Here is a 17,785-nt window from a genome sequence, read left to right on the forward strand (position 1 = left end):
TATGTAGCTATGTGAAAATCATTATGTATATAGATCCACACACAGAACACCGTGTAATTCCACCACTGGTGTATGTTCATCCTCGGAGCTCTGTGACCCCACTTTCCCTCGCCTGTGGAATGCAGACTTCTGGCACCTTCAGTCAGATCCTCCTGCTGCCAGCTCCTTTTAGATTGTCTTCTCAGAGAGACAGTTTCTTCTTCATGGACTCACATGGAACGAGATGAAACGAGAGGAAACTAGATGAAAACGAGATGGCCAACTCAATGAGGTCATCGTCTTATTCGATTCATACATCCCATCTGGATTAGAAGTTTATCATAGCTGGTTATATTATATGTCCCGAAGTGAACCTTTTCCGCAATTTTGACATTATTCCGATATCTGTTTTCACATTAAATCAACATATTGTACCTTTCTGTAATCCTTAAGAACCAGAAGTACAAATGGAGATATCATACTTACAGGAGACATGACACTACTTTTAGTTTTCTTTGTGCCCAAAAGAAAATCCTGCTTGAATCTGATAATCGGGGACAGGTCAAATTGTGTTTTTCTGGGAAACTATTAGGCTTAAAAAAAAAAGCCCAAATCACCCTGCTTTATGTCTGCCGACCTCAATATTACCAATTCTTAAAAAGCATTATGCAAAAATGACTGATTAAGAAAATGTATATTATTCATAGAAATGTCATTCACATCGACATATAAAGGTCTTAAAGAGGTCTATCTTAAATAAATAACTTATGAAATTAATTTAGAACATTCTATTAAAGGCGTATCATATTTTTATATGCAATTTAAATTCAATCAGCGGCAAGCCAAAATAACAATAACAGATCATTAACAGGGTTATTCAACATTCGATTGGAGCGACTCAGGGAACAATCAGTCCTTGGAGGTGAGAGATTATCATCTTCGATCACCCCAGTGTCTTCTCCACATCTCTGTCCTAGAGAGCCGAGTGATTATGTGCTTGTTAAGTCTCCAGATAATTAGTTTAAACAGACAGGGACAGACTGTATTTACCCTTTAAGTGCTGTCTGACAAAATGCAGACCATATGCTACATCTCTTTACTTTATTTTTTTCAAACTTCTTGACGTCTCTAAATGCATATTTCCCCCCATTTACAGAACTTGTATGACACTCCCACATTATCAATTAGATTTGATCAAGTGGGACAATAAAAAAATGTCTGGAAAAAAAAACATTTTAAAAACTCTTTGTTGCTTGAATAAATCACAATCATAATTTGATAACAATTATGAACATTGTCTTATCTATCATTTGTATCCTTAACATGAATCTTGTCCGGATCCTTTTACATTGACCTTGCCATGCAATTCCAAGTGGGGGTCTTCTGATTGACACTATCATGGGGGTAATATCTGGGACATCAACCCCAGGAAGTCATGTGATTTCAGTCACATGATATCCATGATAAACTATAGTAAAAGTCCTGTTGACTAGATATTGTTAGAAAGGGAAACAAACAGACTGAAGCTTAGGTGTCTCACGTTACCTAATGTCCCAGATTACCTGAACTCAGCCTATGTCCCAAAAAAAATCACCTGACTACAGTTTCACACAGCTCAGGGTGTGTTCAGCAGCGCACCGGCACAACAAGAACATCTCAACAAGCACAGGGAGTACAATCGTTCCTTTGTGATGCGCAAAACCCTTTTCAGTTCTGTCAGAGAATAATTTTAGTTCAGGTGATGTTGCAATGTTGATTGTTAAGTATCAAATTATACTGTCATAGTAAAGCTCACAAACTGTGGCCTCACTGAATCAGGTTTAAGCCTGTGCTTGACTTGTGAGACTGAAAACTCCCATTTCATCTTCACATCGGTGGTTAGAGGCCTTTTGACTACCTTTGTTGAAATAATATTAATAATTGGCCTTGGACATAACATTGATGACTGCATTTCTGAATATCATCAAAGCTAATCGAGGCCTGTTCATACCTGTGTGAAATGCTAGTTACAGTGTTTGGTATATTCTTAGTCAATGATATGCTACGCCAAGATAAAAAGGGAATCAGTCCCTGCACACGTACAGAACGAATATGCAGAGAAAGAAATAACTTCACTCTAAGTGATGTGATTTGTTGTTTAGACGTCATGAACAACATGCCACTTCAAAAGACCATTTGTCATGTCCACGCCTTTTAAGCTTTTCACGTGTTGTTGCCGTCCAGTCCAGCGAGTCATTTGACACCACTTTAGTCAGGGTCAGGGGTTAGTCAGTGGAGAAATGACGTGGGTGAAATGACACGGGAAAATCAAAAAGATAAGTCGCGATAAGACGTGAAATGACTTTGAAATTGGATGTTGACACTGGCATGTTATTCAAATATAACACCAGGATGAACCTAACCTCTGTCCTTGGTGCTCAATAAAGCCAAAAGGTGTATTTTTTTACTTCTTTTCTTTTTATTAGTCAAAAGAGTGACAAAAAGACTCACATACAAGATAGATAATACATATCGTGTGTGCGCTTGTGTGTACATGTCCATGTTTAGTGGTCTTGAACAAGTTATTGTAGGGCGGTGTTGAGCAGAGACAGAGGAAAAGATGTGGTGTAAACAGTTATAATGAATACATTGTGTAATACCATGTGGCTGAGGGGTATGGCGCGGTTGTCATCCAACCAGAAAGTCGGCAGTTCAATCCCGGTCTTCCCCATCTGCGTGCCGATGTGTCCTTGGGAAAGATGCCCATAGAAAAAGGAGTGCTGCAGATAGATGAATGAGTATGGTGAAGGGGTGAATGGCAAACTGTACTGTAGAGCGCTTTGAGTGGACATCAAGACTAGAAAAGCTCTATATAAATACAACCCATTTACCATATCAACATCATTATAGTGGTAATGATACACCAATATGGTATGATATAATATTATATTACCACTTTCTGCAGCCACACATTAGCATTTCTCCTGGATTGTTTACAAAATAGTGAGCAGCCGTGCGCAAACAAACCAGCAGGCCACAGTCCAACACGGTCCAGGGCCACTGTTAATATATTTGAGTGACTGTCAGACAGCTGCTTTGTGCTGCGAGCTCACAGTTATCTCAGGAAAGAAGAGGAAGACAAAACATACAGGTTTTCTGACATTGGCAGAACACAACTATACCAAAACAAACAATATTGTAATGTAATGTAGATAATAAAAATGTTTAATTCTAAACATCCTTCTGTTTACATCAACATATCTTCTGGAATCAGAAAAGAGAATATGCTCAATGTTCCAGTGGTTTGTTGAATGATGACATTCCCTTATTGCCACAGATAGCAGATAAGGATGGTGTGTAGTGTAGATACAAACAAACACTGCAGGCAATGTTTTTGTTGTTCCTCCTAAGATATGTGCCGCCTTTATTACACTAAGCTGAAGAATTTCAAAATATGAGACTAGGATGTCACTCAGTAGATTGCAAACCTCCTACAGGGCCAAACCGTCCCCTTAGGAAACCATTCACATTTAACTTTACTAGATACAGATTTGAATTTTTTCAACAACATCCGTGCATTATTCTCTCGGGAAAGGGTGATCTGGATCCGTGCCAAAACTCAATGGGTTCTTCCCTAAACAATACCACATCTTTACATACAGTTTTGTCTTTCTCACAAATAAACAAACAAAGTGTGGAGACATTATTTTCTTTTTAAATCTAATGGTTGTTTTGTTTGATCTCATACTGAGATAAATATTCAAAGTTTTATGAGATGGCTATCCAATTTTAGCATAATCTATTTTGTAAATCACATTGTGTTACTGATACTATTATTAACACAATGTGATATTGCATTTTATCCTTGTTTCGCTACTGCAAATTATTCAATTTGACAACCTGATCCATGTGTGTGCACACACACACACGAACACACACACACTGTTTGCATACACTTCCACATTGACCCCTGGGAGCTGATTTGTGCGACAACAGTCATCTTCACCTCCATTCCCTCATTCATTTCTTAATCTGACTCTTTTTCCCCAGCGGCTTCATTGTAAATGTAATTTTCCAAACATAAAACCCACTGTACAGGGATCACGTCTATGTTCCCTCACTCTCTCACACACTTACGTGTACAAATACACACACACCCACAAACACACACACCACACCTCTTGTATCTGTGCCGCCCGGCTTGCCCCCATCCTTCTCCCCGAGGCTTTGCTGTAAAACAACAGTGGAATCTGCCATGGTGACACGACGTGCTCCGGTACTTTTCCACAGATAAAATGCAGCAATATGTGTTTAGATCGACTCTGCACGTTTATTGCCTCACATTCCATACAGCCAGGGAACAGCGTGCTCAGTTTTCCCATCAATGAATATGTTTTGGTCTTTTCCCCTGAGGAATTGGCTGCTGATCTAACTATGCGTCATGATCATTATCTCAAAGTGCAAACTATAAAGACGCTTGCAAAAAAAGATGCTAATAAATAGAATAAAAGCAAATAAATGATTACAAACAGGGAAAGAAAAAAGAGCATGACCTTTCAAGCCGGTGACAAACCGTCAACTGTATGTAATAATATATTTTCAATGAATTCCGGCGTAGAGGTGTGTGTTGTCTTGACCGGCCGTCAGAAAGTGACACATTGCTTTCCACATGATTTACTGCACAGTGCTTCACTCAGTGTTGACCTTTCCTCTGCATGTACAATCCATTTAGCCACCTACAACTGAGGATGCATTCTTTGCTTCAGCACAACAAAGCCGCCATTCATGTCTCCCCTCTGGGCGTTTTATTCAAGGTTGGTCCACGAGGACGACAGTGGCTGTCCTCCGACGACTTGAGATTAACGAGATGCTCCAAACACTGTGATTCATATTTCAGCTGGAGATAAAAACCTGTTTTTGACTTTAGAAAAACAATTAGGAGCTCGGTGGGGATGCTGAATCTAAATGCATGGTTTTAATGTTGGTGTGCTGAAGATTTCACTTAATGTGAAATGAGGAATCATAACTCTAGCTATCAGCCTCTTTTTAATGCGTGGCTGCTGTTATCTTGTGCTCAGCCGAAGCAGGATGGAACAGCAATGCTCTGAATTCCTTCCAGCTCAAATTCTTTGTGCACCTGTAAAAACAACGAAAGCTCGGGTCTCAACGAAAAAATAAGATGAGATGGTTCCGTTAAGCAATTACAAAAAAGCAACCCAAAGTAGGAATACAAATTGTACCTCTCAAGTGCTGAGAGGAAACTCGATGGGTTTAACATTCTCCCGCCAGGTTGTGGAAACTGGAGCTGAGGTTCCTGTTTGATGAGGAATAACCAAAATGTAATTTGACTTTATTCTAATGTGAAACTTTTATAAAATCTTCAGCCCTGATACACAACAGCAGGACCATTGTCAGCAAACAATATGGTCGTTTCGTAATGTTTTCATTTTAAAACAATAATCTGTACAGTTGCCTAAGGTGAAATATGTGCCTGCTCTTTATTCATACCGACTGGTGACGTAACTGAAGATGTTCCCTTTTCTCTACTAAACGTCAGCAGACCTCATGCTCTTACCCTGTCTTACATTGTGTATCAGGAAATGCCTGGTACAGTTTCCTATAAGTAACAAGTCAATGTGTTGAAGTAACTTATTAAAAGAAGAAAAAGAAGATATCACATATAGGACAAAGAAAAAACGAATCCTCACAATTAAGAAAGCATTATTAAGTTGTATTCTATTCGCTGCATATTGTAATTCATGTTAATGTCAAAATGTCTTGCCGCTTTGATTGTTGCTTTTATGCTTTTATTTATTGTTTGTATTTCATTTACACTTTAACATCTATATTGACTGGAGAGAGAAGCCTTTCTCTTTCTTTCGCACTATGGACTATGGGATTGATGCATTTTTGCCTAAAAACAGACTAAAAAAATTAATTTATTAAAAAAACATACATTTTCTTTTGTTGATCGACTTATCAATACATTGACTAATACCCTCGTTCATATGTTGTTTTTGGGTTAGTGACAATATAAATATGTGACGTGCTTCTTTGATTGAGGAAGAGTCACACCACCACCGACTGCATCAGGTTTTTCCCATCCACAGTAAAACACGTTCCGTTCTCCACTTATCTGCAAAGTCCGACACAGTATTTGCAGTTTGGCCCCACAATGTACTGGATGCACCGGGGTCACCAGAGGTTCAGTGACTATTACGCAAAGAACGCATAACACCTGCACTTTAAATGTATACGCGTCTAAGTGAGTTACATGCATGCTTCATCAAAGCAGTTGAAAGGTCACAATGTTCAGCTCACATAGACTTTGCACATTCAGTAGTGTCCAGGGTTTGTGGGTTAACTTATCAACATCTGCTAAAAGTGACACTGAGTCAGGGGTTTTTGTTTTACTTTTATGCTTCTCTATTTTTAAGAAGCTTCATAGCATATGTTGCCTTTCTATGGTAGGTTGGTGGAAAAAAATAGCCGTGTCAGTATGTTGCAATCACAAAGATCTTGAAATTTATTTTTCTCCTGTGCACACTCTCCAAATTCAAGTGCATGCTCCTAGTTCAACGGAAATTAATGCTTCCCTCTTTTCTGCCCCGGGCCGTGTGTCTGTTAAGACTGGGGTAGTTTCAGAGCCCTATTTTACTGATGTGACCTCTGATCCCTGTCAGGCAACCATGTGCCTGGGTCATGTTTTGGGACAGGCACGTTGATATCCGTCTGCGTCTAGGCCCCAGGTCAGAAGAGTTCATGAGAGGGGGGTGGGGGGGAGAGCTTGTTATCACACAGCTCCAGACTCTTCAACTAGCTGAGCAGGAGAGATGAAGAACAGGAGCGAATAAGTTCCAGGGTCGTCAAGATCCCATAATGAGTTGTTTTCATGACATGCATTCTTCCGAGGGGCCTTGCAGAAAATGAGAACGGACGTCTGTTTGTTCTACGGGGAACATAATCAGAGACAAATAACAAAGTTTGGTATATTTTTGGATTTTTTAAAGGCTCAGGGCCAGTCAACCGATTTTCCTATCTAAATCATGCCAGTCAAGGTTAGTACTGGGGCCAGTGGTTAGCACTGTCGCCTTACAGCAAGAAGGGTCCTGGTTCAAATCTGGCTGGGAGTCTTTCTGAGAGGAGTTTGCATGTTCTCCCTGTGTCTGTGTGGGGTTTTCTCTGGGTACTCCAGCTTCTACCCACAGTCCAATGACATGTTATCCTTTTCAACAAGACTGCTTGATATACAATATGTCCACTCAATTAATTTACTTTCTGTTATGTTACAAACTGTTTATTCTTGTCAGTGTTGTGAATACTGCTATATTTGCTGATGTTCTCAGTTACACATGGCATCTATTGCACTTCTGTCCGTCCTGGGGGAGGGATCCCTCACAAGTGGCTCTCTGTGAGGTTTCTATGTTCTTCCCCCTTGTAAATATGTTTTTTTGCTAGTTTTTCCTAACTCTTGTTGAGGATTAAGGGCAGAGGATGCTGAACCTTGTTAAGCCCCAATGTGATACATGTGATTTTTTTATATATGTGCTGTACATATATTTTTTGATTGAATGATTTTTTGATTTTTTGATTGATTGATGCCGGTTAATTGGCGATTCTAAATTGACCATAGACCATTGCTCGTTTCTGTAGGTCGGCCCTGTGATGGACTGGCGACCTGTCTGGGAGGTGCACCGCCCTTTGCCCGCTGTCAGCTGGGATTTGCTCCAGCTGCCCCCTGAGACTCTCAAAGCATTAGCGGTATAGTTAATGAATGGATGTATAATGGGTTCTGTGGCTCTGGAGGAACTGTCGCTCTGTCGTAAGTCTACAATACAAACTGGAGGTGATGAGAAGGATGTGTGGACATTTACCTGTGAGGGAGGGCTCTAATGACGGATGCCATCAAGCTGCATTATGGGAAATGTAGGACTGTATTTTTCGAACGCGACCCAGATAGGGACTAACAGTTTAAATAAATAAAATTATGAATGAGTCATGTTTTATTTCAGTGGCGTCGACCTTGATTTGTGAGAAACTTCAATACCTATTTCTTTCAGCTCGATTGTTTTGTGTCCCATGGGGAAAAAAAACAGACTGACAGACATTTATTCTGCAAAACAACCCTCAACCACAATATTTCTGTGATAAATGTTAGAAATCAAACTATATGAATGTATATGTGACGCACACCAGGTTGTGCAATTCACGTGTGCTCAGTCTTATCTGCTCCTGCGCCGCAGCAAAGCCTAATGTGAAGTTGGAGATGCTGCACTGATATAAGACAGGAAAAGGCTGACTAATCAAATCTCTGCATCCTCTTGCCTGTGAACAAACAACTGCACCAGTAGAGCAGAAGTTGGTTTTCTGCCGCCGACCGAACAAGTGTTGTCTGTTATCGTTCGGACCAGCAAACACTGCTTCTTTCAAAAGGATGTGAAGATGAACAACCCACAGAAACTTGGGCCACTGAAGATAACCGCAGGGGAAAAACAGCGAGGGTGAAAGCTGAAAGAGATGTGTTGTCATAGCCACCTGAACAGCTGTAATTAGACCAGTTGAGCTGCACTGCACATTTCTTTTATGAGGAGAGATTTAGCGTGAGACTTTTTCCTTCTCTGCAAAGTGTATGTCAGGTAGTTGCTTTGTGTGGGTGGGAGGAAGGCTGACAAATTAAGCCACAATACAATAGCTGTTTTTACTCTTAATGCTCTTAATGCTGCTATATTGCCTGTCTGTTATTCAGTGGCACATCGAGGACTTTTCTAAATCAGGGGCCAGGATTTACACAGAGGTGCCAATTATCATTTGATAGAATTTGAAAATTGTTTCTTGTTGAAGAACAATGTGTACTTCACAAAGATTAGAAAATCTTAGCAAAGTCAAATGTATTGGTAGTATTGTTTGTAAGTGACTACTTTATTCAAATAATAAATGAAAAAGACAACGACAGGATAGCGATATACAATATTATATATTTTGGAGACTGTTTTATTAATGGGAAAGTCTAAGGTGTGTGCAGTGCTCATTGAAGCATGTTAATATGCAGAATATAAATCCACTGACCAACCGACTGCCATACACATATAAGTAGAGGAAAATGCTGCATCAAGTCCAAAGCCTGTTATCGAGTCTGAATGTCTTTCTGCCCTGATTGTTTATATTCATGTGACAGAGGCAATCCTCAGTGGAGTCACAATTATCTCGCTCTAATTCTCCATTACTGCGATCCTAGTGGATAAAATGTTGTTCTATGTAACTTCATTAAGTCATAATAATTGATAATAATACTGCATAATTAGTAAGCTACACTTTGATCACATGCACAGAGCTGAAGGAAAACTCTCTTCACCATATTCCCAGATAATGTTTAACATACAGGCTGCATATGAACACGGTACAGAATAGACTAAGGTAGCAGGTTGCATAAGGTACAAATTCCTGAGCAGTTGCCAAGTAGCTGGTGAGGAACCAACCACTTTACATGAAGAAAGACAGAAATAGTCACAGATACATGATAAGGGGGTAATAATTAGGTCCTGCATTGAGGCATTTAGCTGAAGACTCACTGTTAATCACGAGCAAGTCATAAAGAGAGTGATCAGGAATATGTCATTACACACTGACTGATCTTAATGATCTTACCATTGCATTATTGTGTGCATGCCACTCATTGCATATCCAGACGCTTTTGATTAGGGGGTTCTCTGAAAAGCTCTTGTTGGTTGTTGGTTGAAGGGAAGTTTGTTTTGTGATTTGTTGACTCAAATGCTGAGTTGTTACTCAGAGTTTTTAACAAGATTCATGCACAGCTGGGACGGTGAGACAGGAAGTGGTGGGAACATACATGAGTGCAAGTAAGCCTTTATGGGGGTTGAGGACACAGACGCACACACACACGTACACAGACACACAACATTGCACTCCTGAGGACATTCATTGGCATAATGCCTTCCCCATCCTGTTACCCTAATCATCACAACTAAATGCCTAACCCTAACACTATTACTAAAAACGAGATTCAACCCTCAAACAGCCCATTGAAAGTGACCAGACAACACTCTCCCCAATGTCCCCTCTCAAAATGTTCAAAAATGGTATCTGTACAAGTACACGCACACACATGTTTGTACTTCTATCTTAGTGAGGACACTCATTGACATAATACATTCCAAAGCCCCTTAACCTTACCTTCACCATCCAAATTGAAAACCTAAACCTAATCATAACCTTAAAAACAAGTCTTAACCCTAAAACAGCACATTGAAATAGTGATGACCGGTCAAGATGTCCTCACTTTCTGAAAATGTCCTCACTCTGGAGGGTCTTAAGGACAGGAACACACACACACAAGGATGTGAGATCATTGACAGTAACCAGTGTTGCAGGTTTTTCCCAGAAGGCCAGTCAAGTGTTCAGTGCAAACATATCTGACAAGTAATTAAAGCACTGACAGGAATAAAGAATTTGCAAGACTATAGCGTGTCAAATATTAAATGATATTAAATTGACATGACATGTGTCACTCCCAATAGTTTTCTTCATCATTTGAACTGGGTGAAACACGGCTCCTGCGTCTGAAGCAGTTTTTCAGGGCAAGGAAATAAAAGAACAGATCAGACTCATGTGTCAGAACTAACCAACTAATATTTTTTGATTATTTGAAGATGACTGCCTTTTCGCAAATGTTCTCGGGATCTCGGGCAGGTTTACAGAGACAACATGTTCTCATGTTCCCCTCAGTATTTATAACTCGGTCAGCTGACCTTGCATTTGGAGCCAACCACTTCACGGGGAAATGAGCATACGTCGAACAAAAAACTCAACAACCGTTAAAATGGCGAATAAACTCCGCAACAAACATTGAAACATGTCTTAACAGTGGAGTTTGTCGCGCAGCCGTGTGTTGTGTTTAATGGCATACGCGGTGGGGCGGCGAACAGAGGCTCGCGGCTGGAAGCGGCTCCCCCGCGCTGGGCAGAATGGTACGGTCCTCTGTTAAATTTCCGAGAATTGAGCTGCTGTGTTTCTTAGAACTGGATTCTCAGAACTGGATATGCACAGAGTTTCGAGGAAACTTTTACAAGGTGACGTTTTTTCCTTCCCATTTTCTCTGAATTAGGTCAGAAGTGTAGTGAAGTAGCAAGCGGGCTCATGTGGCCGCTCGGGCTGCACCGGGGAGACCCAGCTTTTACTTATAGTGCTTTGAATAATGTGTTTGACTTAGAAGTGAAGTAGCAGATTTGAAAGTGTGACTTTGTTTGCTTTTTTCTTTGACAGCCGTGTGCGTCTTTGCTTGTGTTTGAGACGAAAGTGCGGCTAAGGGTGTGCGCTTTTGGATTCAGACGAACTTTGTCCACACATGTAGTTTTAAAAGAGCAGCGAGATGGAAACATTGGCCAACGCAGCTTTGTTTAGCTTCAGCTGGAGTCTCTTCGACTTCATGTATGAATGTTGTGGTTTTATCTGACGTGTGTTTTGGAAAGTTAGGGCGGGGGGGGGGGGGGGGGTTCGAGCGAAAGTGGCGCAACAGGACCCGGTCGGTCTGGTTCAGTGTCACTTGCGGATCTTCTTCTCCCGTCGTCAAACAATCTTTACACTTCACTTTAAGTCTTCCCATCGCCGAGCAAAGCCGACGACTCGTGCGCATTCACGTGAACCCGAGCGCAGACATGTTTTGATAACACGTTCAACAGCAGCGCGGAGAGATGTGCGCACTTTCGCCGTATTCTCGAAAAGTTGTTGCGGGCTTGTGCTTGTGCTGGCCCGCTCGCTGGCGCTCTGCCGAAGTTACGCAGCAAACAACTGATCGCTCCGCTAAAGCCACGTCCCGTTTAAACCCCCGCCGTGGTCTTAATGTTTGAAGGGTTTGGAAATAACTCGGCCGGGCGAGTTGATCTGCAGTGGGGAGTGAATGTTAATGGGTTAAACGGGGATGAGGGGAACAGGAAACCTCGCTGTGCACTGGCAACCTAATCTGAGCGGCCAGGACGGAATGTGCTCAACGTCAAACACACGTTTACAACTGCAGCTCCCCGTCTGCTCCCACTCAGGCTGCTGCTGCTGCTGCTGCCTCTCAGAGAACACACACGGAACTCTGCTTCAGAACAAACACTCCATCAGCACGAGGCTGTCTTGACATCTGCAGTCGTTTTTTTTTTAAATGCTCCTTTATGATCTGTAGTTTCGTCTTTTTGTTGTTTCCTCTATAATGATACTGGACTTTGTGCTAAACTTAAAAGAACAGGCCTTGAAAATAAATCGCAGTTTTGGGGGGGTAATAATGTTGTGTGAAAGACATTGATCATATGTAATAACACAGACATTAACGCCCAATAACAAGAAGCAAGGCGTCGCTCCGGGATTCAGTTCCCCTCCCTTTACTTCTCTGTGCGATGGCGCCACCCTCGGATAAAAAGGAGTCAAGACACGTTGGCTCCAAAGCTTGTTGTGATTTTAAATCCTGGGGGCACCTGGCTTGTGTTAGATCTGTGTATCAGCCGGAAGTTCTAAGACTATATATGATCTTGTATATTAAAAAAAAAAAGGTGATATATTGATTTATTTGTCTTTTGGGCTTTATGACTATTGCCTCAGTGTATCATACACTTTTTCTTCAAAGATGTTAGAAAGCCTTAGTTTGTTTTATAGTGTATATAGTATTATTAATTATTGAAGTTATGTCACACAAAACAGAGTTTTTGTTCATATTAGCTCTGATATACTCAAATTTGTGTCGGCGTATTACAGTGTGCTATTATTTAGCAGTAGATCCCATTTAAAGTCACATGTGATTCACACTTTATTATTTACTTTTCCCCCTGGTTCAGATTGTGACACCATGGCCACAACGGCAGATGGCTGTATCCAATTCACACGCCACGCAGGTGACGTGCTGCTCAACTTCAACCGTCTCCGCAGCAGGAACATCCTGACCGACGTCACCATACAGGTGGATGGGCAGCCCTTTCATGCTCACAAGGCCATCTTGGTGGCCTGCAGGTATGCACCATCATGAAATCTGACACCCGATCAGCAATATGAATACGCATTGTTATTTTGAACCTGTCAAAGAACTAGAATTGTGGTACGTTTTCATCAGATTGAGCTCACTGAATAAAGGCCCTTGTCACAGTCACACCTTCCTAAAAACTGATCCAGAGTTGTGCAGTCTAAGCTTTACAGATGATTAAACATGTTGTCTCTTTCTCTTTTACAGTGGCTTCTTTTATTCCGTTTTCATGAACCCAGCGAATTCAGACCTTAGTGCCATCAGCTTAGACCCCAAAGTGGACCCCAAGGGTTTCTCCATTCTGCTGGATTTCATGTACTCATCCTGTCTGAACCTCAAAGACAGCCTGGTCCTGGCCACCATGAACACAGCCATCTATCTCCAGATGGAACACGTGGTTGACACCTGCCACAGGTTCATCAACTCCAGGTAAAAGACAGCAGATTGTGTAATTAGACACATCTCTTGACTTGCTAAAAAATTGAATGAACCTGACTTGCATTTGAATGTGTTTCTGCAGGCATCACTCTCTCAATATGGAGCCTGGAGTGGTGCAGACCAACTCATTACATCTGGCTGAGGAGATCCCTGGATCGAGGCCTGCCGATGAGAAAGAGCCAGACTTTAGAAACAACCACACATCAACCATCTCCCCTTTCCAGGAGTGCCGGGGCACCGTTCCCAATGTCTTCAGGGGCATCAACACATCTGGCTCCTATCACGTCTATGGTGACATCCAAGCCCATGATGGGAAGTTTGAAGACCCGCATAAGATTACAACCCTTCCCAGAGGTGTCTCTTTGTCCCAAACACAATGCTCGCAGGTACCCAACCCCAACATAGCTCACAATGAATCCACCACAATGCTCTCTCATCCGGTGCCATCACACTCCAGTTGCCCCACTAATATCATCCAACCAGCAGGAGACCACGTGAGCAATCACGGGCTTGCTGCTCCAATGGAGGAAGAAAACATTCAGCACCCGCAAACCAGTTGCCTGAGGTTGTGTCCGGGCTTTAGCAAAGGTGTGATTTGTAGCCCTCAGAGCCCACTCAGATCTGACTGTCAGCCAAACTCGCCTACCGAGTCCAGCAGCAGCAGAAATGCATCCATGAGCCTCAAACAGCCCTCAGACTACCCAGCAGACACCAAGGCCCGCAACTGGAAGAAGTACAAGTTCATCGTCATGAACCAAACTCCCGATGAGAATGAAAAAGAGTCTCAGGGAGGCAACGCTGAAGCCATATCCCTTTCCCCAATGCTGAGCCCCTGCAGGAGTATAGGAACAGGTGGAGACAGCGAGGTCCATTCAGACGAGGGAGCCAGCGAGCACAGAGAAGACATCCCCAAGTCTCAGAGTGTTGACAGCTGCGGCAGCAGCACGTGCAGCAGCATTAGGTAAAACTTCATGTCAATGTCAAAACAATAAATGAAACATACTATACATTTGTTTAATATAATACGATAACTTCAAATTAACTTAATGGTCTTCCTTCTGTGTGCAGCCACCGCAGATGCTCCTCCTGTGGGTGTGACAGCCCTCCGCGCATGGAGATGGGTCACCTGTCTCCAGACTCATACAGCAGAGAAGAAACTACCAAACTACGCGAGTATTCCTCCTCCAGCTGTGGTACGTGCAGACTCAAAGGCCCTTACTGTTGTGTCAATACAGAATATGTCGGGTCAAAATGGCTGAGACCACTTTTCCCAATTAGAAAGACTTTGCGCAGGATTACTCAGGTGACTATTTCTTTCCACAGAAAACAATACATACTTCTGCAATGGCTGCGACTTCAAGTTCACAGATGAAGATTCCCTCAAAGATCACATGGTCCAGGTCCACAGTGACAAGCCATACAAGTGTGACTGCTGCCAGGCCGCCTTCCGTTACAAGGGCAACCTGGCCAGCCACAAGACGGTTCATACTGGTAAGTAATTTACGGTTAATAATAAAATGAAAAAGTAACTGCTGGCTTTCTAAAGGTACAATCAAGTGGACTTTAGGGATGTGACTGTGTTATTAAAAGCACAACCCTCTGATCTCAACCACCAGGTTCGAAGCCGTACCATTGCAACATCTGTGGTGCTCAGTTCAACCGACCAGCCAACCTCAAAACTCACACCCGCATCCACTCTGGAGAAAAGCCATACAAGTGTGAGACGTGTGGCTCTCGATTTGTTCAAGTGAGTACAGCCACATCTATACTAAAGCTTTGCACAATGTCAACCTCCGGTCTGTCTATATTAAACGTGTTTTCCATTTTCCTTCCAGGTGGCCCATCTTCGCGCTCATGTGTTAATTCACACCGGAGAGAAGCCGTACCCTTGCGAGATCTGTGGAACACACTTCCGCCACCTTCAGACACTTAAGAGCCACATGCGCATTCACACCGGAGAGAAGCCTTATCATGTAAGCTGCTTTGTCAGTTTCGTCTCCTAAGCCACTGTGTCAGCGATTAACTCAAACTGTGTGTGTGTGTGTGTAGAGGGGGGGATTAAAATGTCCAAGTGCAAAGTGGTTGAAATTAATTATTTTCATTTTCCTATTTAGTGTGAAAAATGTGACCTCCACTTCAGACACAAAAGTCAGCTGAGGCTTCACCTCCGACAGAAGCACGGGGCAGTCACCAACACCAAGGCTCAGTATCGCAGGACTCCCAGCAACATCGCCACAGGCCTGGTGACCTCCTGCTGAGTGGGCCGCAGTCCTCTTATGTGCCATTTCTTTCCCACCGGTTTTACATAGGCCACCATGTTGTCAAAAGAGTTTCTATTTTTTTTCGAAACAGAAACATAAACACGTATGCATTTGTAAATGATGCATATGACTTTGTGTAAGCTCTTCAGTATTTGGTAGCTCTTAGTTTAAGATTGTAGAAGTCCATGCTTCTGTGTGAATGTGTAAAAGCAGAGTGTACATTTTTGAATGTGATTCTGAGCAGGTATATCTCTATTTTACAAATTACGTAACTGAATGTCAGCATTGGAGGACAGTCCTCTTTGTCATTCGGATTGAGAACCACTGTTACAGTTCTGCTTTCGATTATGGTATGAATATCCCCAAATAATGTGGTCAAAGTTCATGCCGTTACTCTATTTTTGTAAATAAGATAATATATATTTCCACATTGCCATCTGCTGGCAGAGTACGAATATATTGAGTTTGTTTGGGTCACGCGCAGTGAGCTTCACTGACTTGACACCACGAGGGCTTGTTATTTAGCCATTTCCCAGTTTGCGCTACATGTGGTTCATGCACAGATTGACGTTCATTTTAGAAATTGCTTTGTACATATTTTTTTCTCAATATTTTTAGGCTTTTGTTCATATTTTGCACATACTCATAATGCTGTGATTCATATATTTTCATACTTAAATGTTTCTACTTTAAATGTTGACCCGTTGAAATTGTTTGTTCAAACCCCAATGTCCAGCACCTGCTAAATTCTTATTTATAGTCTATTTTTTTTTTTTTTCTTTACTTAATTAATTTTGGTGCTGCAATGATCCACGGTGCCACAGGATCATTAAAGTTAGGTTGTATTCATCTAACCCTATGTTTTATAGTGCACCTATATGTATCAGTGTATTCATAGTGCCTTACATTCACACTTTTCTATTGTCTGACTAGCTATTTAAGCATTTTCAGTTTGGTAATATGGAAGATATAAGCTGCTTTTGTGATGTTGCATTCGGTACTTTGCCCTGTCATTGTTTGTATGCATGTCAGGTACTAATGTTATGAAATCTGACAATCTGTTGTGTATCGTTCATAAGGTGCAGATACGCTCAAGCTAAAACGCTCAGGAATATTAGTAATATGTAAGCAAATGTCTTTGCAACTGCAATTTACATACATGTGTATGTGTGTACAATATATATATATATATATATATGTGTATATATATACACATATATATATTTAAAAAATGAAAATAAACGTTTATTATGTAGCATTGTTTCCAACAGCATTGTTCATTCTTTATAACAAAACCTTTAAGTATTTGTATATATTCACAGGCTGAACCCTCTCTCTGACTCCCCCTGCTGTTCATTCCTATGGATAATCATTTCTGGTCAACAAACACGCTAAACAAAATTAGTTTTAACCATTACATGATTACTTCCATCGAGTACTATTCATTCTTAATAAGCAATACACTTTATTACCATGTTACTATCATGGTTCAAAAGGGCAGTGAAGAGAGCGTAGAGAGTAAATTGTGTGTGTGTGTGTGTGTTTATGGGTATATGTGTGTAATGCATGCGAGTATGTCAAAAAATAAATTAATAAAATGTGTGTGTGTGTCTGATGGCAGACAAAAGGAGGAAATTAGTGAAGTTGGTTGATAAAGTGAATGGATCCCAGATTAAATTGAAGTCATCGTTCTGATTTTTAATTGAGGGAGATCATATTTCCATTGATGTGTAATTAATGAAGTTAGTAGATTTGAATAGATGACTGTGGTACTGATGGCCTTCCCTGATTTCCAGTTCATCAGGATAGCTTTCTTAGCAATGATAAGGAGAGTATACAAGTGCAGATCTGATAGTCACTCAGATGAGGTTTCCTTCCTGCGGCGACATTAAATCAATTAAGTGAAAGATTTTATGTAAAAAAATGTTTTTAATGTTATTTAAACCATAAAAGGATTACCATGTTCTACTGAAAATCCTTTTTTTATTAACTAACAAACTAACTTTTTTACTGACTAAAATTGTTTATGTATACAGTGTGAAACCAGCCTAAGTTTGCAAGCATCACGTTTCCCATTCCCACTTGGACATATATACATAGTACAGTATATACACAC

General features: G+C 41.3%; 1 protein-coding gene and 1 long non-coding RNA gene across 3 annotated transcripts; both read left to right on the forward strand.

Annotated features, from left to right (window-relative positions):
• The first annotated feature begins 6,774 nt into the window (after window positions 1–6,774).
• On the forward strand, window positions 6,775–7,964 carry LOC128454896 (uncharacterized). Its single transcript, XR_008341655.1, has 2 exons — window positions 6,775–7,016; window positions 7,612–7,964. It is a non-coding gene; the product is annotated as an uncharacterized LOC128454896 (long non-coding RNA).
• Window positions 7,965–10,933: 2,969 nt separating this feature from the next.
• On the forward strand, window positions 10,934–16,924 carry bcl6ab (BCL6A transcription repressor b). Of its 2 annotated transcripts, none has more exons than XM_053438189.1 (9): window positions 10,934–11,045; window positions 12,789–12,960; window positions 13,178–13,399; window positions 13,491–14,369; window positions 14,477–14,601; window positions 14,732–14,899; window positions 15,025–15,155; window positions 15,244–15,381; window positions 15,523–16,924. In XM_053438189.1, the coding sequence occupies exons 1-9, from the start codon at window positions 11,015–11,017 to the stop codon at window positions 15,664–15,666; spliced, it is 2,010 nt and encodes a 669-aa protein (XP_053294164.1). In that variant the 5' UTR covers window positions 10,934–11,014; the 3' UTR covers window positions 15,667–16,924. The 2 variants fall into 2 exon arrangements, with proteins under 2 accessions (XP_053294164.1, XP_053294165.1); XM_053438190.1 differs by lacking the exon at window positions 10,934–11,045 and adding an exon at window positions 11,476–12,506.
• Window positions 16,925–17,785: the final 861 nt, after the last annotated feature.

The sequence above is a fragment of the Pleuronectes platessa genome, chromosome 13, assembly GCF_947347685.1.
Source record: "Pleuronectes platessa chromosome 13, fPlePla1.1, whole genome shotgun sequence".
NCBI lineage: Eukaryota > Metazoa > Chordata > Actinopteri > Pleuronectiformes > Pleuronectidae > Pleuronectes > Pleuronectes platessa.